The sequence below is a fragment of the Poecilia reticulata genome, linkage group LG22 (genome assembly GCF_000633615.1).
Source record: "Poecilia reticulata strain Guanapo linkage group LG22, Guppy_female_1.0+MT, whole genome shotgun sequence".
In the NCBI taxonomy this organism is placed as follows: domain Eukaryota; kingdom Metazoa; phylum Chordata; class Actinopteri; order Cyprinodontiformes; family Poeciliidae; genus Poecilia; species Poecilia reticulata.
In genome coordinates this window covers 10,219,440-10,242,902 of record NC_024352.1, presented here as the reverse complement: position 1 = coordinate 10,242,902, position 23,463 = coordinate 10,219,440, and the positions used below count along the sequence as shown (strand labels likewise).

The window sequence follows — 23,463 nt, the reverse complement described above, 5'->3', positions numbered from 1 at the left end:
TTCTTTTTTTATTATTCAGTTTTTTGTCCAGATTTCGTTTGAAGAATTTGCCAAAAATATATATATTTTCTAATTTGTCCACAGAAAAAAAAGTGATAGGTGAAAATTTGATTTGGTAAATAAAATGTGTTAAAAACATTTTATATATTTCCAGCATTTACCTTAAACAAAGGTAAATACATCAGAACAGTGCAAAACTAATAATTTCATTATTAATTTGTTGTTATTCAATTTAAAAATGTATATATTTTTAACTCAAAATTGAAACAATTTAGTTTTTGTACATTTTATTTTTAGATGAACTGAACATTTAGTAAATCCAACTAGTTTATTGAGGTAATAATATGTTTTTAAATCATTCAAAGAAATGTATTTTTGTAATTTCTTTTACACAGTAACAATATTTACTAGCAATATCATGTGTAGAATGCCTCCAATTAGGCATTATATTGGTTAATATTTTTCTCCAATTAACAGATAACTGCATCCATGGAGTTTTCTGGTAACCTTCTCCTGACTGTAAAATGAGATCCTTTAAAATACTTTGTGGCGTTTAGGATGTAAATAAGCATAAAAAAAGAGTTTTTTTTTACAACAGCTTAACTTTATAAAGTTTGAACAAATAAACAACATCATTACTGCAACATTTGCTTCATACGACTTTTTTTCTAACAAAACTGTGTTAGATCATTTCTTGAATTGTGCCGAATATATAAAAATATACATATGGACAATGTTCTGTTTACTTATAGTCTCATTGTTAAATCACTGAAATCTTACAGCGTATAGACTTTTGAGGGCTCACRTGTAATTTAATATACACTACGTGAAATGAATAACGTTAGAAGAGTCAAGAATAATAACACACATCCTGTTTGGTGAAAAACAATATTGATATTTGAATGGGGGGAGTCCTGGTACTGGTTCAGTCCAAGTGCTTTGGGATTTTATCAGGTCCAGAACTGATTAAGCGACTCCAAATCCATATTACTCWGCTCCCCACATCTGGTCGCTAAAATAAGAAATGAGGTGAAATGTAGCGGTTTCTCAATAAAAAGCATCGCGATCTGTAATTAMGGCCAGCCAATAAGAGACGCCCAAAATAAGACTAAGAGAATATAACTTTCTTCTGCCAGGACTTTCTTTTTCAGACTCATAATGAAATCAAACCATTCAGTCGGGAAATTATAATGGATGCACTATTTCTACTTTTTCTTTCTTTCTTCGACCAATCGGTTCGTTTCAACAGAAAACACGCGGGGAGCTGGTTACAACAGAGCAGCGCGCATCGCGCAGCGCAGGTTTGCGCACGGAGAGGACGTAGCTGCGACACTGGCGAGGCGAAAGGCGCGACTACAGCCGATAAGATGCGGTGAAGAGCTCCACTTCCCCCTCGCCCCCTCTCCCCAGGCTTTTTTTTAAAAAAAAAAATAAAAATACCACGGAGTGCCAGGGTAGACGGAAATTAAAAAGGAAACGGGTCCAAGATGAGTGCGGTCCAGGCTGGAGGCGAAGGGAGGGTGGATAGCGGCAGAGGCAGCCTCACCGCCAGCAGCGGCGGCGGCGTTAGCGGCTCCCCGAGGCTCCATCAGCGCGTTCAGCCCCCCAACAGCGGCAGCCGGACGAAGGATAGCAGAAATCAACAGCAGCAACAGCAGCAGCTTCAGCTCCAGCAGCAGAGGCATCATGGTGGGTCGATGCTGAAGCAACCATCCCACAATGAGCCAGCTGACGTCGTGAGGCGGGCGCTGGACTTTAAGAGCCAAGGCACTCAGTGCTACAAGGATAAGAAATACAGAGAGGCGATCGGCAAGTACCACCGCGCTCTGCTGGAGATCAAGGGGCTGTGCAGGGTGCTGGGGGATCCGGACCCCGGCCCCAAGTCCACGTCCACCCTCCTGCCGACCATCAGCAAGTCCAGCACGCTGACGGACGAGCAGAAGGGGGCGATGGAGAATGCGGAGTTGGAGTGTTACAACAGCCTGGCTGGTAGGAGACGTTTTCCTGTCACACCGATGCTCACTCACTGTTGATTTGCCACAAAAAAAAAAAAAAAAAAAAAAAAAAAAAAAAGGAAGATGACTCACAACCTGAGCCAGACTGGCTCAGGTTGTGAGCCAGACCATAAACAGGGCACCAATTTTTGAAGGGCACCACAGATAAAAAAAAAATTAAAATGATGAATCCATGTTTTGCAGACATTGTCCACATCAAGCAGGATTTCCACTTGAAATCTTGCTAAGTGTGGCGGTAGGGGGCGCCAGCGCAGTCATCCAGTTTTTGAATTAAAAATCTTAAGTTGACAGGAAAATTGAAGACATTAACACTACATAAACACCAAAGTCTTTAAAAAGGCAAATGTAAAAAAACAAACAAACCCCCCCCCCCCAATTAAAATAAATAAATACTTTGTTGCACTTGAGTTGTTTCATCCTAATTAAAAGTGTCCAAATTTTTTTTAATCCTTTATCTGTGACTTGTCACTTTATTGGCTGAAGTTGACAGCCAATAACAACTTCAGGCAGTTGTTACGGAGCACCAGTGAATAAAAAATTACCCCTGATCCCTGACCCCTAACCCTAACCCAGCAAAAAAAAAAAAAATATATATATATATATATATTTTTTAGCGGATAGGGCACCAAATGGTTTCCAGCCCGGGGGCCCACATCCTTATAAATCCAGCCCTGCTCACAACACCACAACCCTTTTTCTTTACATGGGTTAACAAAAATAACCAATTTTAATTTGCACTTTGTAGGAAATACACGTTCAAACGTGACCTTTCTTAAAGCCTTTCTCTGTTCCAGCTTGCCTCTTGCAAATGGAGCTGGTGAACTACGAGCGGGTGAAGGAGTACTGCCTGAAAGTGCTTCTCAAGGAAGGGAAGAACTTCAAAGCCCTTTATCGCTCCGGAGTGGCCTACTACCACCTGGGAGACTACCAGAAGGCCCTGTACTACCTGAAGGAGTCGCACAAACAGGAGCCATCAGGTCAGCAGTCACAGCACTGTTTTTGAAGTGGGTGGGGAGAGATGGCTCACCGCCCTGGGCGGCAAAACTCAGGGGTGCCTCCGCTTGAAAAAAAAAAAGTATTATCTCAAAGAAAATTTCTGTTGTTTGCTTGCATGTTCAGTCAGTGGAGAATACATGTAGGTTAGAGTGCATATTTATTTATTTGTGTCAGATCAGGCTTTGTCAGTAGAATAGTAATTAATTAGTAGATTGATTATTACTCAGTTTAAAAACCGATGAAATATTTCAATCCCAATCAAAGTGGCAGATTGGACTGCTTATTCGAAACCCAAACGTGGTCCACACAAATCCTCGCTGTTGCCCCTCCGTGCTTCATATCAAAACTAAACTCTCTCCTTCCTGCGTGAATCTGAAAGGATTGTGTCGGGTTCTAGGAGCAGGTAGTGTCTTGCAGAAATGCTTTCCGCCAACAAGGCCGGGCAGGTACACCTGGGAACAAGAGGCAGACGTTGAATGTGTGTGCTRGGAGCTCGTTATGAGTTAAGAAATACTGTCATGGCTACAAGCATGAAACTCTGGAGACTCTGGGAAACGAAAACTAGGCTGGGATTGTCGGCAATCATTTAAACATCTAAAGTAGACTGTGCTGTGGAAGATGCTACGCTGTTGTCGTCGCCGCTAAAGTTGATCTGTGGGTAGAAATTCTTAAAATAAATTACATTTCAATCGTTTTAGTTTAGGAAGGTTTACAAAATCTTTTTAGAGAGATAATACATAATCATTCAACTGATTCGGATTTAAGCGGTTCATGTTTTACCTGCAGTAATTAGCCCTCCTTGTGTCTTTGTTTARTAAAAATCTATGTCACCTGGAAGCTAACGGCTAGAGCAAAGTTTAGAAACAACTCAGATTTCAAAAATGTTTGTCGTGTTTTATGCAAACAGAAGTATGTTGTTATTTAGACAGGAAATGGAGGTTGGACACAGTGCGCCATTAATCACCGTCCTGTGKGAAACATTGCACTGTGGATGGAACATGTAAAGCAGTTCCCGTCAGAGGAAAGGGGCTTTAGACTCGCCATCAGATTAAACCTCCAGGACCAATCAATCTCAATTTAAACCAAGAAACTCACTTGACGCCAAGGAAGTTCATTAACTGCGGGTCTATCCCTTTAACAGCATTGTCACGCATCTTTTAATGTTCACTTTCATCATGATTGAAGGCYSATTGAGGTTCTGCCAGAGGATTCCTCATCTGACTGGCCAAATGCCTGTACWGTGAAAGATTCATGATCATTTTCATGAGAAAATACATCGACAATTTCCTCCCGATTTCTCCACAGACACAAACGCCATCCGCTACATCCAGCTGACAGAGATGAAGATTCGCCGAAATGCCCAGAAGGAAAAGAAAGAAGCGTCGTAAGCCGGCGCCTCATCTGTCATGAGTTGCAGCCCCACTGTGTGTCACTCTGACCTTAAAACATGCCAGAGGTCTTATGGTGTGAAATCATATTTGTTTAGCGGTTTTTTTTTCCTTTTTGCTTTGCACTGCATACGGTTGCCAGTTGTTAAACTTTGTTGCGTGGGTCGGGTCTGTTGTTACGGAGGTTCGGTTATTTTTGTCCTTAAGAAAAAGAAACCGCACCAAATGTATTTGACAAGAATTTCTACACACTCCGCTTTAGCTCTTCTTAACCGATGCACTGCCAGTCCAAACGTTGCACATCCGGGCCCGACACCTGTGACGGAAACTGGAGCGACAAGTTCCGCTGTACTGCGTCACCGTAAGTCGGCACGCGCACTCGCACGAGACGTGCTTCAAATGCCTTCCTAAAAGTGAGCAACAACCACCTTCACTTCTCACCCCTAACTATTATTTGATTATTTTAAAAAAATGTAATTCCAATGTTTTTCTCTTCTTGATTATATCTGACGTTAAGGTGCTGTAAAAACACAAAAGCAACACGAAGCACACGGTTTTGGTACGACACCAGATACATATCACACTTATATGTAAATAGGCTGTTATGTAAAATCTCGTGGAAAGCTAAATGAAAAGGGAAACTGTATGTCTTTATTAATGCCAAAACGAAGCACATCACTCAACATTTACTGTATCTTAAAATTCCTTATGTGTATGGTAATAGTATATGTGTAATAAACTTGTTTAATAACTACAAAGAGAGCTTTTCATTTTTTTCACACATTCATATCCATATAATAATCTGGGTCATGACTTTGAACATCAAAACGTGTTTTATGAGGCAGATCACCCCTCCAAAATGTATATCTAGTTAGATATAGACAAGGATTTATTTGCTATAGTAAAGTGTAAACTAAGCTGCAGAAAAGTAGGAGAATGCTGTAAACCTGACACTGTCCTGTTTGCTGTATATGTTTGAGACTCTTATTTTGAAGTACGAAAGGAAGTAGTCATTGCATAAACAGATAGCTCCCTGACAGCGCTCAAAAACATAGAAAGAGCTCCAATAAGTTGTAAATAATTTGCGTAGCAACATTTTTTGTAGTTCACAAAGTGACAGTACAATACAACTTGTAAGCATTTTGAGAATATGAATACCATAACAAGCTAGTAGCTAAAAACACTAAAGTTAGCATCTGATTCACAAGTTTCTACTGCAGATAAAGGGCTGTTTCACCATTTTATCACCTCTAGTTCAAAATCTAAAATGCATAAACTAATCACACCTGGTGGCCTGCACTGTCACCTTACAGCAAGAAGGTCCTAGTTTTGGTCAATACTGATGGATAACTTAACATATTTTTCTTCCTCCATGTACTCATGGTGCACTCATACCGCCCCCCATAGACTATGCTGCTCTGGGCAGAGAGCCACTGACAATAGGTGTCACCATCTAAAGCGCTACAAGAAAGTAAACAAACAGTTTCATGTTTTTCTTCTGATTTTACTTGAGTCAGTGTGTTCCAGTGCAAATACAAGTCACTCAGTAGCAGAACCGCCCCCTCCCCTTCAACAAACAATATCAGTAAACAGTATTTTCAGCTTATTTGTGCTCACATTTCATCCAAGAGCTCAGCGTCGCGTCACCTGCAGTTCAAACAGATGGTTATGGTTACACATCGAACATGATCATGTTCTTCACAGTTCTGAAGGGGATCTGAGGGGGGGGGGGAAGCATTCAGTTTTACACATGTATCAAGACCAAAAGGAGCTCATATGTAATTTAAGTCACTTAAACCTGGAGGAAATAAATGAATATCCTGACGCTGCAGGGTGTTAGGACACATTTCAGCTCTTTTTCTCAATTATTCATAACAGCTATGTTGCAGGTAATAAATAAATAAATAAAATAAATAAATAATAATTGGCATTTCCCATGCTTCCATTCTTTTAAAATCCCGTATTTATTTAAGATTTGTAAAATGATTAATTTATCTACACCCTTCCCCCAAATTATCACAGATTTTTTAAAATCCTTTTTTAAAGGATTTCTTCCCCGTAAACAAGTGGAATTATTCACAGGTAAATATATTAAAAAATAAAAACAACAACAAACAAGAAAAACTGATTTGTGATGATAAGTGCTCGTTTGGGCAGCTACATTTCTTGGCAAAGACACTTTAAAAAATTATCTTTCAACATAAATACATAAAAAAAAAACAAGTAATTCCTAAGTGAGCGATGAAGAAAGTGCAGCTTACAAACAAATGGTTTGATGCTTTGTGCAAAGGCTGAGAGCCCCAGAAACATTCAGATAAAGCATTAAGAAGTGTCAAAAATCAAGGCATACAGGATTAAAATAAATAAATAAATAAATAAATAAATAAATAAGACACCAAACAAATCAATAAATGAAGTAGTTCATTAAAAATATATAAATAATAAGAAAAACTTCCACGCATCACTTGGGCCCGCTTCCCATGTGGGTGAAAGCTTTGCATTCTGATCCAAACAGTTTAACAGCAGCATAGAAGCACAAAGTTTTCCTTTCAGCGTCCAGATTTGTTTCTAAATGTCTTTAACGGGACCGTTTAAAATAAAAAAAGACAATCGACGAACTTATTTTTTCTGCTTCTTACAGTCACAACAATGTGGATCTAAAGCAGACACAAGAGTGCTTATATCAAACAACAGCGCCCYCTATATGTGGGACATGAAGCGACTGGTGAGGAAGGTGAACTCTGTGCAAAAAAAGGGAATCCATCCACCGCCAGAACCTGAGCGGGAAACAGACGGAGGAGAGGAGCTCAAGTGGTTTTAGAAATTACTTCCTGGCAATAATAATAATAATAATAATAATAATAATAATAATAATAATAATAATAATAATAATAAAAAGCTGTCTTACATTCATGATGATTTTCAAAAGTGCACTTCAGTAAATGCACAATCGAAACCAAAGCTGGAAACAGTAGAGTAAAGCTTTGTGAAACGAGAACCTAAAGCTGATGAACGTGATACAAAGGGGTTTCCGGCCGTCTCTAAAGCCAGACATTTCACAAATTTTAGATGCCAATTTTGATAAATATTTATCAAAATGCAGTTAAACTAAAGCAAGAACAAAACTTTATTGCAATTTTGTTTGAATGGTGTAGAATGGGGGAAAGCTTAAGTCAAACTCCTAGAGTGGTGACTGTCCTCCAGCTAGCGGAGGAGCAACCTGTGTCCAAGAGTCAGGACCAGAACCCAGGATGATAAGGAGAGTCTTTGGGAAGGCTGAACTCCGGCCTGCACAGAGGGACCGTCCCGTCCCGGTACTGTCCCTCGTCCGACTCGTCCAACAGGTTTGCGTTCCTGCGGGGGGAGAAGGGAGTCGGGGCCTCCATGGGGGTGGGCAGCACTGCAGAGTCCCTGCCGAACTCCACGGTGGGCGGAGTCTCTGTGCTGGAGGTGTAGGCTGGCGACTCGCCGCTGCCCAGCGTTTGTCCGTTGGCCCTGACGCGCGAGTCGCCCCAGAACACGTCGCACCATGGCCGTGGCGAAGGGCGAGGCCGAGCCACGAAGTCCAGGGTCTTGGGGCGCTCTGGGGCGCAGCGACGGCGGGGGGTCGGGGGGAAAACCAGGTTGGGGTTAGGGAGCCGGGGAACCTCAGAAGAGTCTTCTTTTAAACCCCTGAAGCCACCTGCTGCTGTTAAACCAGAAAAAACAGATTAAACACACTGCCAGACTGAAGATTAGTGACTCCATCCATCCATCCATCCATCCATCCATCCATCCATCCATCCATCCATCCATCCATCCATCCATCCATCCATCCATCCATCCATCCATCCATCCNCCATCCATCCATCCATCCATCCATCCATCCATCCATCCATCCATCCATCCATCCATCCATCCATCCATCCATCCATCCATCCATCCATCCATCCAAATTTGCCTTAAAGGAGCAGTGTTATGAATTTTCCAGTCACATAGTGCCATTTTATAGCATAATCAAGTGACTACATGTTACCTTCAGTTGTTATTAAAATGTTGTATATATCAAATATGACTTAAAATAAATTTGACTTTGTAATTTAAAGCCTTGAAAATAGGTCTCTGTCTCTTTAAAAATGCCTTCTCTTCCTGAAGCTCCACCTTCAGGAAGTCATCACAACGTGGCTCCTCTATTAGGCCTTTCACAAAGTTTTTACCAGGGTTACGCTGAGAAGCTGCTCGTCTAATGAGCTCAGCTGATTCTCAGTCCCACCAGGTGTTTGCTAATTGCTGCTGGCTAGTCTGAAGGAGCTGAGTTAGGGAGGGCTGCTCTGAAGCTGTAGTTCTGAAGAGGAGCTGCGCCTCGAAGGCAGAGCTAGGTCCTCCCAGGTGTTTTCCACAGTTGAATGGTTGCCATGGAGATTAAAGGATTTCTCAAACATGCATCAAAAAATCAACATAACACTCCAGGTAGGTTTTTGATGAGGGAATAACTTTATAACATGAGGTAAAGCTAAAAAAATGTAGATTTTACATAATACTGCCCCTTTACAAAGAACCTTGTATTTTGCTTTCCTGTGTGAACCTTAATTCCAAACATTTTCATAAGGCTTCTATTTAAAGACAACCTAATAGTATACGAAACTTCTGCAACATAAAACAGGATGTTACCCGCACTGTCCAGAGCTTTCTTCTCTGGCAGCGGCTCCAGTGAAGTGGAAGGGCCGTTCTTCTTGATGGCTCCGTCCGACGGGGTCCTGCGGAGGCTCCGTGTGGACGGTGGGACGCAGGGCACGTGTGTGGGCGTCAGAGACTGCCGCGGGTTCCGCTTGAAGCTCTCCACATGAATGTTGACCAGCGAGTTGACCGGCGTCTGGACTGGCACCCTGCGCTGCGAGAGTGGAGGCGGCGCAGGTGGCCGGGACGCCGCCGAGATGGGCCTGCAGATCAGCAGCTCGTCGCTGTCGGAACGCAGCAGTGAGTGGGTGGAGTTGGAGTCGGACACCGACGATAAGGACAGGAGAGTATACGAAGAGGGCAAACCTCGCTCGGGCAGGGAGGGGGCCGAAGTCTTCAGTGGGCTTTCCCTGTGGAATAGCCTGCGGGTCGGGGAGCTTGTGCTCCGCCTTTGGCCGCCGGTTCTGTGGAAGAAAGCGTCCCATCTGGATTTGATGCCCTCCTCGGGCTGGGCCAGCGAGAGCAGGTTGCAGCCCAGTCCAACGGCCGCCAACAGAGCCCCGCAGCCCAGCAGGACCAGCTCAGACCGCCGGCCTCCCCCAGGGCTCTTCCTGCACGGCGGTGTTCCGGGAACCTGGCCGCTGAGGCAGTACTCATCTCCGTCGTGTTCGAGGGAGGAAGAAGCGTGGGCGTCTTTTTGGAAGGGAATGCAGAGGTAGGACTGGCCAGGAGCTGCGCCCGGCTCTGTGGTGAAGCAGCAATCTTCATTTTCTGAAAAAAAAAAAACACAACTTTATCACATAGGTCATCATCAAAAAGTAAAAACACAACCATTGACATGCATTGGTTTTTGTTTCGTTTTTTTACATTTTACAACCAGAAGCAGCAATGTTTTATATTGGATTTTTTTATGACAGACCAACACAAAGTAGTGCACAATTGTGGAGCAGAAGAAAAGCATATATATATATATATAAAATTCCCTTCTCACCCTCCGCGGGTGGTCTGTTTCATCCTCTGAGTTCGGGTCTCTACCAGAGGCCTGGGAGCTTGAGGGTTCTGCGCAGTATCTTGGCTGTGCCTAGTACTGCACATTTCTGGACTGAGATGTCTGATGTTGTTCCTGGGATCTGTTTGAGCCACTGCTCCAGTTTGGGGGTGACTGCCCCGAGGGCCCCGATGACCACAGGCACCACTGTGGTCTTCACCTTCCAGGTCTTTTCCAGTTCCTCCCTGAGGCCCTGGTATTTCTCCAATTTCTCATGCTCCTTTTTCCTGATGTTGTAGTCACTTGGTATTGCTACATCCACCACAAAGGCTTTCCTCTGTTCTTTATCCACCAACACAATGTCCGGTTGGTTCGCCATTACCATCTTGTCTGTCTGGATCTGGAAGTCCCACAGGATCTTAGCTCGGTCATTCTCCACCACTTTTGGGGGTGTTCCCCACTTTGATCTCGGGGCTTCCAGTCCATATTCTGCACAGATGTTCCTGTACACTATGCTCGCCACTTGGTTATGTCGTTCCATGTACGCTTTCCCTGCCAGCATCTTGCACCCTGCTATTATGTGCTGGACTGTCTCAGGGGCCTCCTTGCACAACCTACACCTTGGGTCTTGTCTGGTGTGGTAGATCTGAGCCTCTATTGCTCTGGTGTTTAGGGCCTGTTCCTGGGCGGCCAGGATGAGAGCCTCTGTGCTGTCCTTGAGTCCAGCTTTCTCCAGCCATTGGTAGGTTTTCCTGACATCAGCCACTTCAGTTATTTGTCGGTGGTACATCCCATGTAGGGGCTTGTCCTCCCTCCAGCACCTTGTCTTCTGTTCCCCATTGCCTGAGACATTCGCTGAGCACATCGTCTGTTGAGGCTTTGTCCTTGATGTATTTATGGATCTTGGATGTTTCATCCTATGGTGTTGGTAGGGATAGTTCTTAATGGACTGGAAGCCCCGAGATCAAAGTGGGGAACACCCCCAAAGGTGGCGGAGAATGACCGAGCTAAGATCCTGTGGGACTTCCAGGTCCAGACAGACAGAATGGTAATAGCGAACCAACCGGATATTGTGGTGGTGGATAAATAACAGAGGAAAGCCGTTGTGGTGGATGTAGCAATTCCAAGTGATTACAACATCATAAAAAAGGAGCATGAGAAACTGGAGAAATACCAGGGCCTCAGAGAGGAACTGGAAAAGACCTGGAAGGTGAAGACCACAGTGGTGCCTGTGGTCATCGGGGCCCTCGGGGCAGTCACCCCCAAACTGGAGCAGTGGCTAAAACAGATCCCAGGAACAACATCAGACATCTCAGTCCAGAAATGTGCAGTACTAGGCACAGCCAAGATACTGCGCAGAACCCTCAAGCTCCCAGGCCTCTGGTAGAGACCCGAACTCAGAGGATGAAACAGACCACCCACGGAGGGTGAGAAGGGAATTTTTTATATATCATATATATATATATATATATATATTAGGTCAGCTCTGGAAAAATATTAAGAGACCACTACACTGAACTCCATTGAAAACCTTATGGCTATTCCACCAGATATTGATTTCTGAACTCTTCCTTAGTTAAAACATTAGTATTGTTGTTTCTAAATGAATATGAACTTGTTTCTAGTGTGTCTCATATAATAGCATGAACTGCCACATTTTTGTGTCAGTTGGTCACAAGGCAAGGCATTTATTAACATTTGTTTGACAGGAGTGTTTGGTTTGGAAATTTGTCCCTAAGTGAACCTCCGAGCCCTTGAGGAGGGAGCTAGAGAACAGCTTATCAAAATTAGCGTTCATAAATCGGATCAACCTTGAGATAAACGTTGCTTACTCCGCGGAGGGCGAATATCCAACTTGAAACTAACTTCACTGCGGTATCAACACGATCTGAATTATGCTCTGCCTCTTCCGTGACAACTCTCACACAAAGACGAGTCTCATCCCCATTCATCTATTCATTCAGCCTACTGTTAGTTCCCACACACACACATACATTTTCGGCCGATCATTCAGAACAGCATGTCTGTATGCCTTGTGTGTGTGTGTGATCTTTTAGTAGTGTAAATGCACAATTTTAGTACTTTGTGTATAAGTCTTTAGTAGTGTGTGTGAGACAAAACCTAGTTTTTGTCCTAAACGGCCCCTCAAAGTTTTTTGTTTTCTCCGCAAGTGCTTGTTCGTGGTCAAGCAGTTGCAGACACACTTGTGGGTCACCGACCGCAGCAGTGTGGGGTTGATGTGTCTCTGTCATGTCAGCAGCTTCATTTCTCAGCAAACTCAGACCAGCTGAGCTGTTCCTGCTGACCTGTCTCCAGCAGGCTGGGCACCCCAGGCACGGCCGGACTGTGTCTGGGAGATCTGCGGAGGTTTGGGGCGCTGCAGGACCGCTGCCTGCTGCACTCGTGGGGAGGTTTCACACTGTGACAGATGAGAAAGCCACAAGTTGTCTGACTAAAATTAAAAGAAAGAATCAAACACTAATTCAAAATGAATAGTTAAAACGGACTTCGAGTGGATTTGATTTCTCTCACCTGGCGTCTGCGCTGTGCTCCCGATAAACGCCACAACCACGGGAGCGGCCTTTTTTCCTCGAGCCCTTTCTCTCCAGCTCTGTGCAGGTCTCCCCGGGGGTAACTGAAAAAATATTTAAAATTTGTTTCACATATCATTAAACGTTAAATAAAAAAAATTTGTGTTAAGACAAGCTTGCAAAATTTTGCATGATATTGTATGAATTCTGACATTTTTTTCCCACATAATTCTGACGTTCTTCTCAGAATTCTAACTTGAATCTCAATATTCTGGAACTTTTTCAGAATTCTAATTTGAGTCTCACAATTCAGAATTTTTCTCAAAATTGTGATTTTTTCTCAGAATTGTGACTTTGTTTTCAGAATTCTAATTTGAGTCTCAGAATTCTAAAATTTTATCAGAATTCTAACTTGAATCTCAAAATTCTGAATATTTCTCAGAATTCTAACTTTAAACTCTGAATTCAGAATTTTTCTCAAAATTTATACTTTTTCCCCCTCAGACTTCTAACTTTAAACTCTGACAGTAAAGTCAGAATTATTAGTTTTCCAGTGGCCCTGATCTTCTATGATTAATGCTGTCCTAAATGCTAACAATTCCAGTTTCCTCGCTTTAAGAAGCCTTGTCCTTACGCTGGATGGCTCGAAGGCGTGGCAGCATGAGCGGGCTGGTTGGGGGGCTGGAGCCGCAGCTGAGCAGACTCCTCCGATGATCGTGGGATGGAGACGCCTGCACCGTGATTTTGTGCTGAAAATCTAAAGGACATCAAGGGAAACCCCTTAGCTTCCATGACAGTGCTGAAGTTAACAGAGTAAAAACAGCCACATAAGAAAAACTTGATCCTTCTAAGACGAAACAATGTAACTTTTACAACCAATGACAGAACTCTGGTGCTAGTGGCTAAGGAAAAACTTTGAGTTTGTTAAGCCGTGGACTGTGGAGCACTACAATTCCAAAGCCTGCAAAAGTATTCACATCCCTTTTCAAAGTGGACTCTATTTACCAGTACAGTGACTTGAGAATGAATTTATTTATTGGCATCACAGTAAAGGGGGTTTAAAATAAATGAACATACATGGAACATCCTCCACGGTGTCACAGGTTTGTGGCAGAATTACGTTGCAGGGATGCTGAATAAATACCCACCCCTTACTTTTAATACTTTTATACGTAAAAATATATTTTAAAACAGTTAAAAAGTTACTTTCACTCTTACAATTGTGTACAAAAAACCCAACAACTGTTTATCAGCATCATGCTGTATGGATGGCTTTTATAAAAAGAGACTGTCAGGAATTTGTGTTTGTAATTTGACAAAAAGTGAAAAGTTCCAGCGGTACAAATACTTTTGCAAGGTTGCAAAAGTATCGTCACATATTGTCACCTTCCTAAAATAAGGGCCTGAGTCATTTTTTCCAAAAGTTACTTTGGCGAGGAAAAAAGAAAAAAAGAAAAGAATCACAACTTCTTTATTCCTCAAAGATGACTTGGATAAATCACATGAACGCACCCTTAAAACACACTAAAGTTATAGGCTCAATATCTTTCTCAATATCTTTGCAAAACACTGAACACATCACAGTGTTTAGTTAAACAATTTCTAATATTTCTCAAGGAAACATTTCATTGTCGCTGCAGTAGGCAGCTTTAAGTTAAATCTATGCTAACGTCCAGTCTCTAAGGTTTCGGCGCTTCACAAGCAAATTTCGTCTCCTTTTGTACGTTGATGCTTGCCAGCTGTTTGTACCTGAGGGCAGGCTGATCCTGTTTCCATCTTTGAGTTTAAGGCGGTTGCGGCGGAACTTGCCCTGCCTGCTCTCCACATGTGGCTTCTCCTGGTAGAGCTGGTGGATGATGATGTTGAGCTCCCGCTCCACGATGTGGATCTCCCGTTCTGCCAGCTCCTGCTCGCGCTTCCTCAGCGCCTCCTCTTGGCACTTCTGCTGCAGCGCAGCTTGGGTCAACTCCTCCTCCCACGATCGCAGCTCCTGACGGTGGAGGGGAGGAGAAATAAACTGAGTCTGCGTCTAAACTGTGTTTTTTTTGTACATCATGTCAGCCTCCAGTGTGCAAAATGTGGAGTACCACAAGGCTCAATCTTTGGGACTTATTTTTGTTGTTGTTGTTGTTGTTGTATACTTTCCCCTTGGGTCAAATAATATGTCAGTTTTTTGTTACGTGTCTTATTGTTTTTATGCTGATGATATACAGCTCTACTGTTCTGCTGCTCTCCATCTGCATAGCCTGTCATGAATGCTAAGGCTAGGCATGGGCACCAATGACTGCAGATAAACGGTTTTCCTCTATCAGTAAGTTGTTTCTCTGTCATTAACACATTGAGCAGCGTGAACATGAGGTTGATTGACAGCCCTAAGACCCTTCTCCTGGCTCTGATTGGCCGTTTTTGAATGACTACTCCCAACCAGGAATTTTTTTCAGATTGCAATAGCAGCCTTTTCATAGATTACGTGTCTCATAACGGACTGTCACAACCTGGTGATAGTTTTAACAAATGTTTCCTTTTCCAGTTTCTGACATTTGAAAAGAGCCGTATAAATTAAGTTCTCTTTACTGTAGTCTTTCAGAAATCAGGTATAAAAGAATGACATTCAGGTTTTTTTTGTTCCAGCTCTTCTCATCACCTTTTCCTTGGTCCTAAGCTGATCAAACATCTCCTGGATCTCCAGTTTCCAGTCGTCCTGCAGGGAGTGAAAGGACTCTGCTGGCATTTCGAAAAAGCCTGATTCCTCGATGGCGGTGAGCTGGTCCAGGATAGTTGTGAACAGTGGCCGAGAGTGAGGATCCGGGCTCCAGCAGTCTGTACACAAGACGAAAAAGATTATTTCAGATCATCCGTTTGGTTATTTCATGGTACATTTCCGGGGCTAAAATTGCGCCAGCGGATAAAGTGGGATGGTATTTATTTATTTATTTATTATTATTATTATTTTATTTTATTTTTTTTCTACTTACTCTCCATCAAACGTGCAAAAGGCTCGGGACATGTGGAGGGGATGGGCAAAGCCAGTTTGTTCATCGCCACTCCGTAGGCTACGGCGAGACCGTCGATGCTTCGAAAGGGAACTTCTCCGGTCAGCAGCTCCCACAGCAGCACGCCATAACTGCCAACGCACAGTTGGAGAAAAACACGGAGAGACTTGTGATTACGGCCTGAAAATTGCACTTGATCACTCAGAATATGTGGGATTTTGATCATATTGATCTCAGCGCGTAGGAATACATGAATGTTAAACAGCGTGCTTGCTGAAAGACACTGGACTGTCAAGAAAGTCACTTTACTTCGGTAAATGTCAAAACAGGATCATTCTGCACCCCACTCATGTAAATATCGAGCGGAGACGGAAAAGGTCAAGATCAGAGAGTGTGAGTGTGTGAAGCAGGGCGGTGTGTCTTTTGACAGATAAAAGACGAGCTAACAAACAAATCACGTTGGCAAGGAATCGTGTAGGACTGCGCCAGATTCTTTTCACACCATAGAAACTTTGATATTTTAGCTCTTAAAGGTATCACTAGTATCTCTTCTACTGCAGCTGATCGTAAGAGCTGAGGATATTTGCATGTTTTTATGTGACAAACAGAAAAGTCAAAAGGGTATCAGTCGGGAAAGATGGAACCGGCGACCCCATGACCGGATCTCGGATAGACGGAATTCAACGACCAGATGGACTGATACTTTGATCAGGATTCTACATATATAGAGTAATCATGATGAAAACATTTATTCAAACTGTTAAATCCAGTCACAACCAATTCAGTTGGGCTTTAGCAAAATAGCAAAGGTTTTGTTTCAAAAGGTAAACTTCAGAGATTTACTGATCATTAATTAAAGGGACAGTATTCCAGCCACAAAGTATCATTTTAGAGAACAGTCAAGCCACCTTCAGTTGTTATAAAAATGCTGTACATATCAAATCTGACTTTAAACAATGACATGAAATCGGGCCTCTGTCTCTTTAAAATCTCCTGCTGTTTGTGAAGCTCCGTCCTCAGGAAGTCATCACAACATGGCCCCTCTATTAACCCTTTAACCAGCGCTGCACTGAGAAGTAGCTCATATAATGAGCTCAGGTAGACGCTCAGTTCCACCAGGCGTTTTGCTAATTGCTGCTGGCTAGTCTGAAGGAGCTGAGTGAGGGAGAAACTTCTTAGTTTAAAATGTCAACAAGTTTCGACATTTGGAAATGTCTTTGTTTCTTAGTTCAAACACAGCCATTTCCATTTTTTTCAAGAAAATTTCTGAGTTTGATCTGAAAATTTCAGAATTTTTCTAGAAAATCTTTGACGACACAAACTTGGAAATTTTCTTGTTTTTATTTTTCCAGAAAATTACTCCTCCTCTTCTTTTTTCAATCTACAATGGCGCCTTAACACACCGTTGCATAAATATGAATATAAAATAAATTTTTCATGGATTTTCTTTTCTTTCATGGATTCGTTTTCTATCCATCATTAAAAGGTCTGTGCAGCTTGTGTTCTTTTTTTTGTTTTTTTTTGTGCTTTTTTTTCTGCAGGGGCTCTCCTTCCTCCGCCCACCTCCACACGTCGCTACCCTTGGAGAACGTGGACGAGCGGATAACCTCAGGAGCCATCCAGGCGTAGGTCCCGGCGGCGCTCATCTTGGTGGTGCGGTGCCACTCCCGGGCCAATCCAAAGTCGGTTATCTTCAAAGTTTTGTTGCTGAGGTCCTCCATCTCCACCCTTTCCAGGATCAGGACTGGGTGCGGCGATGGTGGGAGTGGGGATGTTGGGTTGGTGAATGGAAATGAGTTTGGAGGTAGTGGGAGGGGGCAGGAGGGGTTGCGTGCAGATTGGGTGGGAGGTTAGGGTGGAGGGTTTCAGGTGATCACCGTCAGGATTTGAGATGAAGCGGTAGCATGAATCCCGTGATTTACCACAATGGCAAATAAAAAAAACAACAACAAAAAACAAGAGGGGGTGAACAAAACATGGTGTGGTTGTTGGAAGGCCAGGATGAAAGGATACAAAAGATGAAAGCAGAGAAGAGAAGAAGAAAGAATAAACAGTAAAAACCAAGATACTACGAACTACGACAACAAAAGCAATCCAGAGGAGAAAACCAACTCCCACTTGATCAATGCCAATGTATTCCCCTCATGCTTTTACAGCTCAAAGTCTCATACAAAGCACTAATTATACAGTTTAACTCCTGAAAAAGCCTGTTACAACAAATCCATTTTGCTCTAATGGGCAATGAAAAACACCCCCACCCCCACCCCCGTCCGGACGAGCACGGGCAAATCCTGAACACATGCGCCGAGGCCTCTCCTTTCAGCTCCACAAAGCCCAGGCCATCTGCTGCGGCTGCACTAGCAGGGGAGTGTCCAAGGGCTGCGGTGCACATCAAGCTCCTCTTCATCTGCCCGTTACGTCACTGTGACGAAAATGGCTTCCGCAGAAATCCTACCCAAAGTATGGGGTGAAAGTGAACCCTGCTGGTATGCAGCTGAGTTAAAGTGTTATGTGTTTTCCAGCCACATGGTGACATTTTATAGCATAATCGAGAAACCGTGTTACCTTCAGTTCTAAAAATGCTGTTAAATATGACTTAAAAGGAATCTGACTTCGCATTGTAAGGCCTTGAAATTGGATCTCTTTAAAAATGCCTGCTCTTCCTGAAAGTCCGCCTGCAGGAAATCATTACAACATGGCCTTTAACAATGTTTTTACCAGGTGTTCGCTAATTGCTGCAGGCTAGTCTGAAGGAGCTGAGAGGGAGAGTCATGGGGGATGGGAGTTCTGTAAGGCACAAGCTCGGAAGCTGTATCTCTTGAGTTAGGTCCACTCAGGACTTTTGCACAGCCGAATGGATGCCATGGGATATTAAAGGATTTTTCATTCCAGGTATGTTTTTGATGAGGAAATAACATTATAACGCGACTCAAAGCTGTAAAAAGGTCAATTTTACGCACAACTTTAACTAAGGCTTGACTGCAACTATAGTCACTCCCCTCTACAGCTCCCCAATAGGCCAGTCATGCTTCAGATGTGTGAACTCTCTGTAATGCACATCCCTTTAGGTAAGATGGATTGGTATGTGCTGAAACTATAAAAATACTATTTTGGGGGAAATAATGGCAATTTCAAGATAAAAATGTGAGTTTAGAAAATTTTTTTGGGGGAGTGTGGGAAGATCAACAGTCTCTCATGGCATGTTGGTGGTGGTTATGTTGGATTTCACCCTCTATTTCATATGTTTTAGACCTGATGTGACTGATGATGGGATGGCAGTTGAGTGTGAGCAAGACGTCCAGCCTGACTCTATTACACCAGTTATGTCAGGAGGAATGAGACAAAATCCCATCAAACTATTTTGAGGAGCTTATGAAAATGTCCATTGCTTGTGTGTGTTTGGCATTTATCAAACAGAAATAGGCCTGCTAATCCTGACAGTCAGAAAAATCAATATGGGTATCTTATACAGTGAATGAAAATATCAAATTTCAACTGTTTATAAGCAAAGAAAGAGTTGGACTGAAAGTATACATTTGAGGAAACCAGGAATCCATTGGAAGACTGTAAAACACAGGTGCAAAAACATAAATACAAATATCTGATATGCTAATACTGCCCTAATGAAAGCATTTAGAGGCTAACGTCAAAGGCAGAAGCAAAAGAGAAACTTGGAAAGAGAGGTCAGCGTCTGGCCGCTTGCTTTCGTAAGCTCAGGAAGGTTTGGGTTTTCCCCACGAAGTCCAGCGTGACATCAAGTCTGAGTGACTTTGAAAGTGAAGCTCCCGAGATGATCGCCACAGAACCAGCCAATGGCAGCCACGGGCCTTTCTTCACACGTTGTTGGAGCCACCAATGAGGAGGCCGGGGCAGAGCACTGGGCAAATCCTCAGTAATAGGCTTGGGACTTAGAGGATCCAATTGGGCAAAATGCAAGATTACAACAACTCCATAAGTAAACATGCAAACTCCTTTTCCTCTTGATTTGACTTCTGAAGCACATACTTTCTAACCATTTAATGATAATAAAAATGTAATACAGTAGTAGATTTATTTTACACTTAAAAAGTGCATTAAGAGAATTTTTATTGCAGTAAAGAAGACTGGTAGATGAGAGAGAAAGTCCGTTCTAGTGCAGATTAGTGTACAACTGACTGGAGTTTCATAACTGCTTATTTCCGCACCCATTCTAAAAACGTGAAAAATACAAGAGTAGTAGCGCAACACAAACGGGAATGCGGTATATTTTACAGCTTTCTTGCAGCTATTCTATGAGAGAATAATAAAAACACAAAGTGAGGGAATCTTACTGTTGCTGGACTTGAGGTCTCTGTGTATGATGGGGACGATGGCCTGGTCATGGAGGTAGTGCATGCCTCGTGCAATCTGCACAGCCCAGTTCACCAGCGTGCACGGGGGGATGCGTTTCCCGGCGAGGGCCCGGTTCAGGGGACCCCCGCGAGCGTACTCCATGATCAGGCACAGGTTGGGCTCCTGCAGGCACACCCCCAGAATAGCCATGATGTTGGGATGGTTGAGCATGGCGAAGAGCTTGGCCTCCTGACGCACGCTCTCCAGAGTCTGCGCCACGTCCTCGTCGGGGTCCCGTCGGGCCGCCTTCACGGCCACCTCGGCACCCTGCCACACCGCGCGGTAGACCTTTCCGAAGCCGCCCACCCCGATGATCTCCTCCAGGGTGAGCTCTGAGAAATCGATCTCCAAGACTGCGGCGGAGAGGAGACAGAAACAACACTAGAAGCAATTAAACAAGTTTGTCTTGCTCCAAACTAGGTCATTTATGAGAAGAGTGCTTTCTGTTCCCATAAGTCACTGTGTTGCTTCAGATAGATGAAGTATCTGTCCTAAAATAAAGAATCTAGAATTGGAGAAGGAAGAAATAATGTCCTATGCTTATGATTGTTTTTTTTGACGGTATAGAGTGTGATGGTGTCAAGAGTAACAAATTGATCAAGTTTTGGAAAATGGTGAGGGGAAAAAACACTTTTTTTGCTTGCTTTTGTCCTGTTGTTAGCAAATAGATGGAAAAAGGAAAAAATATCAAAACTGAGTCAAAATTCCAAGATAAAAGAGAAGCGTAGAGGAAAAAAAGCTTAAGAACTATATTAAGAACAAAGCAGATATGCTGAAAGATATTAAAAAAAAAATCCAAGTGCTTTTTCAATTAAAAAACTGTATGCTTATCATTGAATCAAGCAAGAAGTGTAAAGAACAATATGTCTTCAATGTGTAAAACAAAGCGTGTTTAGCATTCTGACATTTTTCTTTGAGATATTCTTACTTTTCCACATCTTAGCTTTAATAATTAAATAGTATTTTAACTTTCTTTGAGGTTACAACTGTGAGTTGTAGTATAGTTTCTTTGTTGGAGCAAGAATTAAAGTTTTATCCAGCGTTAGCTAGCTTAGCAACAGCGGAAATGCTAATGTCAAACTTGCTAGCAAGCTAAGCTTCTTAACTTTTGAGGGAATTTTTGCTAAAGAACGTACGTTTCATGTTTATCACAAGCTAACTGTTATATTTGTTTAACCAGGCTTTTCTATTACTATTAAATTAATAGAAGTTATTTTGTCTGTTAACCGGAAATATCAATTAAAATACTTCCAAACAAAATGTATGCAAATTGCTACGCTAAATTTATCGACTACATTCAGACATTAAGAGTTTTCAGCAAAGGGGACGTCCGCATCGCATACCGAGTTGACGCCGCTGCACGGGACTGACCTTGATGAATATTTCAGGTGAGTGAAAGTAGGTCACCGGTCTCAGTGTGTTAACGACTGGCTGCGACAGCATGGTCCACCCAAACAAAACAGGTTTATCTAGATCGCATACCCCGCTTTTTTCTTTTTCTTTTGTTGTGGTAAATGTGTTAGTGAGTAAAACTGGATTTGTAGTTATAGCATAACTCCATGTCCCCTTCAAAAATGTTTTAGCTAGCATCGTCATTTACTGGGGCGCGTCCAGAAATCCTTTAAGGGGTGACTATAGATGAGGGCCACTTACAATTTCGAGAGGGTTGGACCGACGGTATTCAAAACTGGCAGAGAGCACAAAATATCATACATATGAAAAAAATGTATGTATATAGCAACAAATTCATAGTTCCTATTAAAAAAATCTAATATTGAGTGCTGTGTAGCTCACTCAGCACAGGAGCAGGTGCATCATATATTGATGCAGCTCTCCTGACCCCCAGGCCTTTCATTGCTTCTCACCCTCCACCCCTTGTTTCCTTTCCTGCATGTTCTTGATCAAGTAAAAGACCACTAAGCGCTACAAATACTTGTGCATGGTAGGGAACAGCAAACTGCCTGGTCATTGCACTCCATTGGAGCCTCTATTTATTGCAAAACCTGTGCACAAAACGATTGTATCATATTGCAAACCAAGCGCACATTAAAACCTAATTTTACATGCAAAGGAGGACGTGTTCTCCTCGGTATGTTTTCTGGGGGATACCATAAGATAACAGTGAGCTGGGGTGCATCACTTGAATAATGGTCCTGAAGCTGAGGATGCTTAGCCAGCCTGTTTCTAGGCCAACCGGAGTGACACAGCACTCTGAATATGCAGCTTCCTCCCGCATGATGCCAGAAGCACTCCACCCCCATGATCCGTGTTTTAGATGCGCATTGATTTCCTTCTCATTTATTTATTTTTTTTCTAACGACTCGATGCACAATAGGGATACTCACGGTGCAGAGGAGGCACTGGGTGCTCCGAGCTCTCCCGCAGGCCTGCCTCCTCCTCTGTTCCGTTCCTTTTGCTGACATAATTGGACGGGAAAATGCCAACCCGGTCGGCTATCATACCGGTCCACCAGCCCTCGTCTCCCGACACCAGGGAGTCCTTGGACAGGACCTCCACCAGGTCCCCCCTGCGCAGGCTGAGCTCGTCGTCCGCAGTGGCCTCGTAGTCGAACACGGCCGTCCAGACACCAGGCGGCGGCGGTAGCGGCGGCGGCGCGGCGGGCTCCGCATCCTGAGCCGAGCCGCCGCCGCCGCTACCGCCACCGCCGCTCTCCGCTGTGCTGGGCCAGCGAAAAACATCCGCCTCCGCTTCTTCAGATAGTGACGCCTTGGGACTCAAACTGTTGTCCAAAGCAGGTTTGAAGACATCCATGGACGCGATCCATAGGGGCGAAGTGGATCGCTGCAGCGCATCCACCTGACGCGGCTTGGAGCGTCCTGCGTCCGCACACGCAGACGCACACACACAAACACACACACGCGCACACGCACAGAGAGCTAAGTAGCGCTTAATCTCACAAATAAACACTGTGGAGAACTAGCAGCCCCATGCTGCTGCATCGTCCCCCTTGCAGCCCCTGCTGGACCCCATAAAGCGCATCGCTACTGCAGCTTGATGGATCCCCATGCTCCATCCAGCATCCAATCATCGCTGGGACTTCCTGGACGCAGTGGTCTTTTCTTTTTTCTTTCCAAACTAGCCGTCTAACGTGCGAATATCCTCTGCCATCCCATTGGTGCATGGATACGTCAGCAGTTGTTTAGTTCCTAGCCTCCTCCTCCTTCTCCTCCCAACATGCAGTTCCAGCTCAGTGACAGTGGCGGTTCTAGCATGAATGGTTCCCTAGGCGTTGCTTTTATTTATTTATTTTGGGGGTAGGGAGAAGGGGGTTTAAAATTTTTTGCAAATTTTAGTGTTTAAATTAAGTTACGAAAGTAAATAAAATTAAATTATTATATTAAAAAAAACCATCCAAAATTGTCATAAATGTCTTTTTCTGTTTTTCTTTCATCAGCTTAAATGCATTTAATCCGTTTCAGAACTGCAGCAGTTCAAAAGCCAAAACTGAAAAAAACAACTATTTTTTAATAAAACAATTGAAAAATTGTTTTATTTGTTAGGAGA

The 23,463-nt window shown here is 43.2% G+C and overlaps 2 protein-coding genes across 4 annotated transcripts; one reads left to right on the top strand and one right to left on the bottom strand.

The window, feature by feature from the left end:
- Positions 1-659: 659 nt before the first annotated feature.
- Positions 660-5,157, top strand: ttc9 (tetratricopeptide repeat domain 9). Its single transcript, XM_008398958.2, has 3 exons — positions 660-1,989; positions 2,810-2,992; positions 4,317-5,157. The coding sequence occupies exons 1-3, from the start codon at positions 1,488-1,490 to the stop codon at positions 4,397-4,399; spliced, it is 768 nt and encodes a 255-aa protein (XP_008397180.1). The 5' UTR covers positions 660-1,487; the 3' UTR covers positions 4,400-5,157.
- Positions 5,158-5,882: 725 nt separating this feature from the next.
- On the bottom strand, positions 5,883-23,204 carry map3k9 (mitogen-activated protein kinase kinase kinase 9). 3 transcript variants are annotated; one of them, XM_008398959.2, is made up of 11 exons: positions 22,284-23,204; positions 19,878-20,291; positions 17,131-17,311; positions 15,550-15,698; positions 15,219-15,394; positions 14,324-14,564; positions 13,209-13,331; positions 12,576-12,678; positions 12,350-12,462; positions 9,050-9,826; positions 5,883-8,087 (listed from the first exon to the last, which is right to left on the bottom strand). In XM_008398959.2, the coding sequence occupies exons 1-11, from the start codon at positions 22,708-22,710 to the stop codon at positions 7,633-7,635; spliced, it is 3,159 nt and encodes a 1,052-aa protein (XP_008397181.1). In that variant the 5' UTR covers positions 22,711-23,204; the 3' UTR covers positions 5,883-7,632. The 3 variants fall into 3 exon arrangements, with proteins under 3 accessions (XP_008397181.1, XP_008397183.1, XP_008397184.2); XM_008398961.2 differs by having other exon boundaries at positions 5,883-8,084; XM_008398962.2 differs by having other exon boundaries at positions 14,384-14,564.
- Positions 23,205-23,463: the final 259 nt, after the last annotated feature.

Bases quoted from the DNA above. Each gene is read 5' to 3' on its own strand.
- ttc9 (XM_008398958.2), top strand. From the start codon at position 1,488: ATGAGTGCGGTCCAGGCTGGAGGCGAAGGGAGGGTGGATAGCGGCAGA. The intron at 1,990-2,809 runs GTAGGAGACGTT...TCTCTGTTCCAG, and splicing joins GTGTTACAACAGCCTGGCTG to CTTGCCTCTTGCAAATGGAG. The intron at 2,993-4,316 runs GTCAGCAGTCAC...ATTTCTCCACAG, and splicing joins GCACAAACAGGAGCCATCAG to ACACAAACGCCATCCGCTAC.
- map3k9 (XM_008398959.2), bottom strand. From the start codon at position 22,710: ATGGATGTCTTCAAACCTGCTTTGGACAACAGTTTGAGTCCCAAGGCG. The intron at 14,565-15,218 runs GTGATGAGAAGA...CTCCACCGTCAG, and splicing joins AGCTTAGGACCAAGGAAAAG to GAGCTGCGATCGTGGGAGGA. The intron at 9,827-12,349 runs GTCAGCAGGAAC...TTTTTTTTTCAG, and splicing joins GCCCAGCCTGCTGGAGACAG to AAAATGAAGATTGCTGCTTC.